The sequence below is a fragment of the Centruroides sculpturatus genome, unplaced genomic scaffold (assembly GCF_000671375.1).
Source record: "Centruroides sculpturatus isolate CEXI.00-Female unplaced genomic scaffold, Cexi_2.0 scaffold4076, whole genome shotgun sequence".
NCBI lineage: Eukaryota > Metazoa > Arthropoda > Arachnida > Scorpiones > Buthidae > Centruroides > Centruroides sculpturatus.
In genome coordinates, this window is record NW_019388212.1 from 3,891 (window position 1) to 7,689 (window position 3,799).

At 37.2% G+C, this 3,799-nt stretch overlaps 1 protein-coding gene across 1 annotated transcript; it reads left to right on the forward strand.

The window, feature by feature from the left end:
• Window positions 1-1,240: 1,240 nt before the first annotated feature.
• On the forward strand, window positions 1,241-3,293 carry LOC111616826 (the record flags this gene model as incomplete). The annotated part of the gene is made up of 3 exons (XM_023358184.1): window positions 1,241-2,308; window positions 2,397-2,465; window positions 3,207-3,293. Coding segments are annotated over exons 1-3 (1,080 nt in total), but the record flags the coding sequence as incomplete, so codon positions are not given.
• Window positions 3,294-3,799: the final 506 nt, after the last annotated feature.

Sequence of the window (3,799 nt, forward strand, 5' to 3'; positions counted from 1 at the left end):
GCAATTTTGAAAAAAACGGCGGAACAGATCGAACTCGGAAAACCGTAATGATTTGCGACTAAAAATTACCAATTTTCAACGGAATATTAATAATCCTGCCGCTACTCTTCGGACACATCCATCCCACTAATATCGACTATTTTAATATAAAGATATCTCTACATATNGCGGAGGAAGACGGCGATATTACATTTAGAATAAATTCTGGAATTTTCAAAAATGGTTGAAGAATTAATAAAATTTTGTATACTTTTAACGTAGTTATTAACTAAATTTTATTAAAATTTATTAGAAGACACTCCGACAGTTCCCTTGTTAGTGCGCGTTCCCGTGACGTACCCTACCTGTGTACCGAATTTCATTTCTTTAGGTTCGGCGGTTTGCTCTGGGCGATGATGAATCAGCGAGTCAGTCAGTCGGGACAAGTAATTTTACATATTTAGATTTAAGATGTTTGAGGCTTCCCGCAGTTTATACAGCATTTGAAAGTATTGCATTTGGGATCGATATCGTTTAGGGAATTAAATTAAATAACTTGGTAAACGCTTTAACGTGGTCGTTCGATTTAATCTAAGTTGGTGAGCTACTGCGCAATTTCAACGAGAAGTGAACCGGTAGAATGAAAAGGCGGGCAGCAAAATCTTTGTCATATCGAAGTCAAGTGAAAGGTCTGTTCGTTACGAAACCTTTTATTATTATTAGAGTCTGATTGATTACCTCTAAATTTTGTTTGTCGAGTCCTAAAAGCCAGCCTCTAATTGGAGAACGTATCGAACTAATTCCGCTTCCATATTTGAATCTTTGGATATTCGGGGACTGACCCGGATAGCCCTTGGAGATACTCGAGGATAACCTGGTTTCGAAAACAAGGAACGTGATTTTGATTAACGTACGACGTTCGAATAACTACGTAAAAGTTGTTGCGTGGGACAATGGATAAATACGGTTGGTTAATTTCGTTTATATTTAGAGAATAGACTAGAAGTCGTGAATTTCCTGTTCGTCGATAATGGAATTCGGGGTTGGAGGAAAAGGGCAACCCAGACAAAAAGATTAATCCGGCCATCGTGACCTATTGTAGGCAGTTAGTTATCAGTATTTGGTGGTATTTTAAGGTCGTATCGGTTACATCAACCTACCAATTAACAATTAAACTCAATGAAATTGATTATATACTGCGTAATGATACACTTTGATAAACGATAATAATACGTAGCGTATACGTAGATAGAGCAACTTATACGCGCACGTTTGTTGTCTATATATACGATTAAATTAAATCCAATGTGTCAAAATAGTTACGCTTGTATTTTGAATAACCGACTAAAAAACGGTTTCGCAAGGATCGTCATTAATTATTTATGCAATTTTTTTAAACTAAGCCATGCCAGTTTCGAGAAAATGCGACTGTTTCGGGTGCATTCTGTATCCGATTCAGTTTATGGCCACAATTTTCGGAGCTGGAATGAGAATCGTTTGTCCTTATCAGAAAAATTCATTTCGAAGATCGGCACGTAAAGGTTATCAAATCGGAATATTGATATTGCTTTGGTTAAACGCAATTTATTATTTCGGTCTGATTCTGTTTCCCGGATACTTGCCCTGCAGAAAATTAATACATTTATTCGGGAACGACGCGATGATCACAAATGTTTTTTTCTTGGATCTATACGTAAACGCGGCAATTAACTGCGCGATTAGCATATTCTACAAAGGGGGTCGGTTCTGTCCTTCCCTTCGGAAAGAAAACGACGAAGAAGTCTTCTTCGTCGTCCGGATGCAAAGGTTTTTGCTATTTTTGGGCACGTGCTGCTTCGTACCTTTGGCAATTGGCTTTACTCTGCTGGTCAGTATTTTCGGCTATTCCGCTTTGAAAGAATCCGGAGAATGGCCAGCCGCATTCTGCACGATATTATTTTCCGTTTCCTGTATTTATCTTCTGGGTTTTATTATTTTCGGCATTCCAATTGGATTAATTGCGTTTCTGTTGATTAAAAACAAATTCGATTTGCTGACGGAAGAAATTCACATTTCTAACATCGGCAAGGAGAGTCTACGACCATTTCTGTATTCCGTCTATCGAAGATACACCGGATATACAGAATTGATAGAGGAATTCAACGATTCGTGTAGAATCATGGTTTGCAACGTCTACGGCTTCGGAATCTCCACTTGCTGCATAGCCTTATACATATTAGTGTTTAAGGTGGAGGAGTTGGTCTTATTCGCTTTTTTCTTAATCGCTTTTGTCGTCGCTTTCCTATTTACGATAATTACGGCGTTAATCGCCGCGGAACTGTGGCTGTCGGTAAGTAGGACTTTTACGAGAATATCCCGTTATTTGTTTCGTCGGCCATCCGAATAATAATAATAAAATATATTCCGAAATTCCGCAGTCGAGAAGACCCATGAAAGAACTGCACAAGTATTTCTCTACAACGTGGGACGCGATAGACAATCTGTTGGTAATTACGCAATTTTTAATATTACTCGATAGCTATTACTGATGAAAACGAGTACATTTGAAGAGTACGCGAGCAAACGTTTTCCGATGTATCACCTATACTTGTGTTAAATATTTTCTACTTTTGCCATATCGCCGTGTTTCGTTAATACGCGTAAGCGCCAAATTTCGTGTTATAATAAGAATTAATAATTACGGTAGTAAATTTCCGTAAGAACAAAATTTAATTAGTATTGCATTTGACGAGGAACGTCAACATTTTAGGTGCGAGACTCGCGAGGCGAAACGTTCCTGCGGGTTAGTCTATGGCAAATCGATCTCTTATTTTGCTTCTAGACGGGTGAAATAAACGAAAAATTTGTCGCGTCTAGTTCATTGGTCGATGTAAATCTGCATTAAATACCGGTGTTCGGTGCTCTATCGCTGGCGTGTCGGTAATATTTGGAAGACGTAAAAAGATTGGATGGACGCGATCGTCCTCGAGTCAGATTTGTCGTAATGTATTGTAAATGGAAAATTCGTAATTTGATCTTCGTTTAGAAAGACGGACGGCTTATCTAAGGCGCGGAAGGGAATTTTCCTGACGATTTGTATCGATTAAATGAGAGGTTTTCCCCGACACTCATACGCCTGATAATAGTTGGAGAAAGGAAATCAAATTTCTGTCGAATTATATATAAAAACATTCATATTTATATCTAATAGTAATTTCGATATAAAAACTCAAATGTTTATTGTTTAGATGACCAACGTTCAAAAGAGATACACGGGTCCGGCGATCGGAGTGGCGCTTTTGGATTTCGTCGTCAAGAGGAACATCGCCATTAAAGTGAGCGAACACTTTCCTTCTTCGTTCTATTACCAAAAACATAAATTAGATGCGCGGCGAACTTCCTACAAATGATAGTTTCCAACGGATTTATATTAAGTTTGGTGACTCCTGCTCTAAGCTATAAGAAATTATTCGGATGTTCCGAATGAATTACAGTATACTGTACTGTATATAAATTTCGTATCCGTTATAACGAGATGCGAGTGTGAGTCCCAAGTTTTATAAGGTTAAAGATAAGTTTAGTCAATAAACATAAAGTAGATTTCTTCTATTTTGAAAAATATGGTGTAGAAATGAAAATTTTATATTTCTTACATTTTATAAATCACTGTATTTTAATTTTAAGACTAGCTCAAATTAGTTGTCTATAGCAAGGGTGGGCAACCTTTTTTATAACATGGGCCAGAATAAATTTTAAGTTTTTTCCGCGGACCATAGTAGTTAATTGACACCTTGTGACATGTAAATTTTTAGCCTGCAAATATGAAATAAATAAATAAATA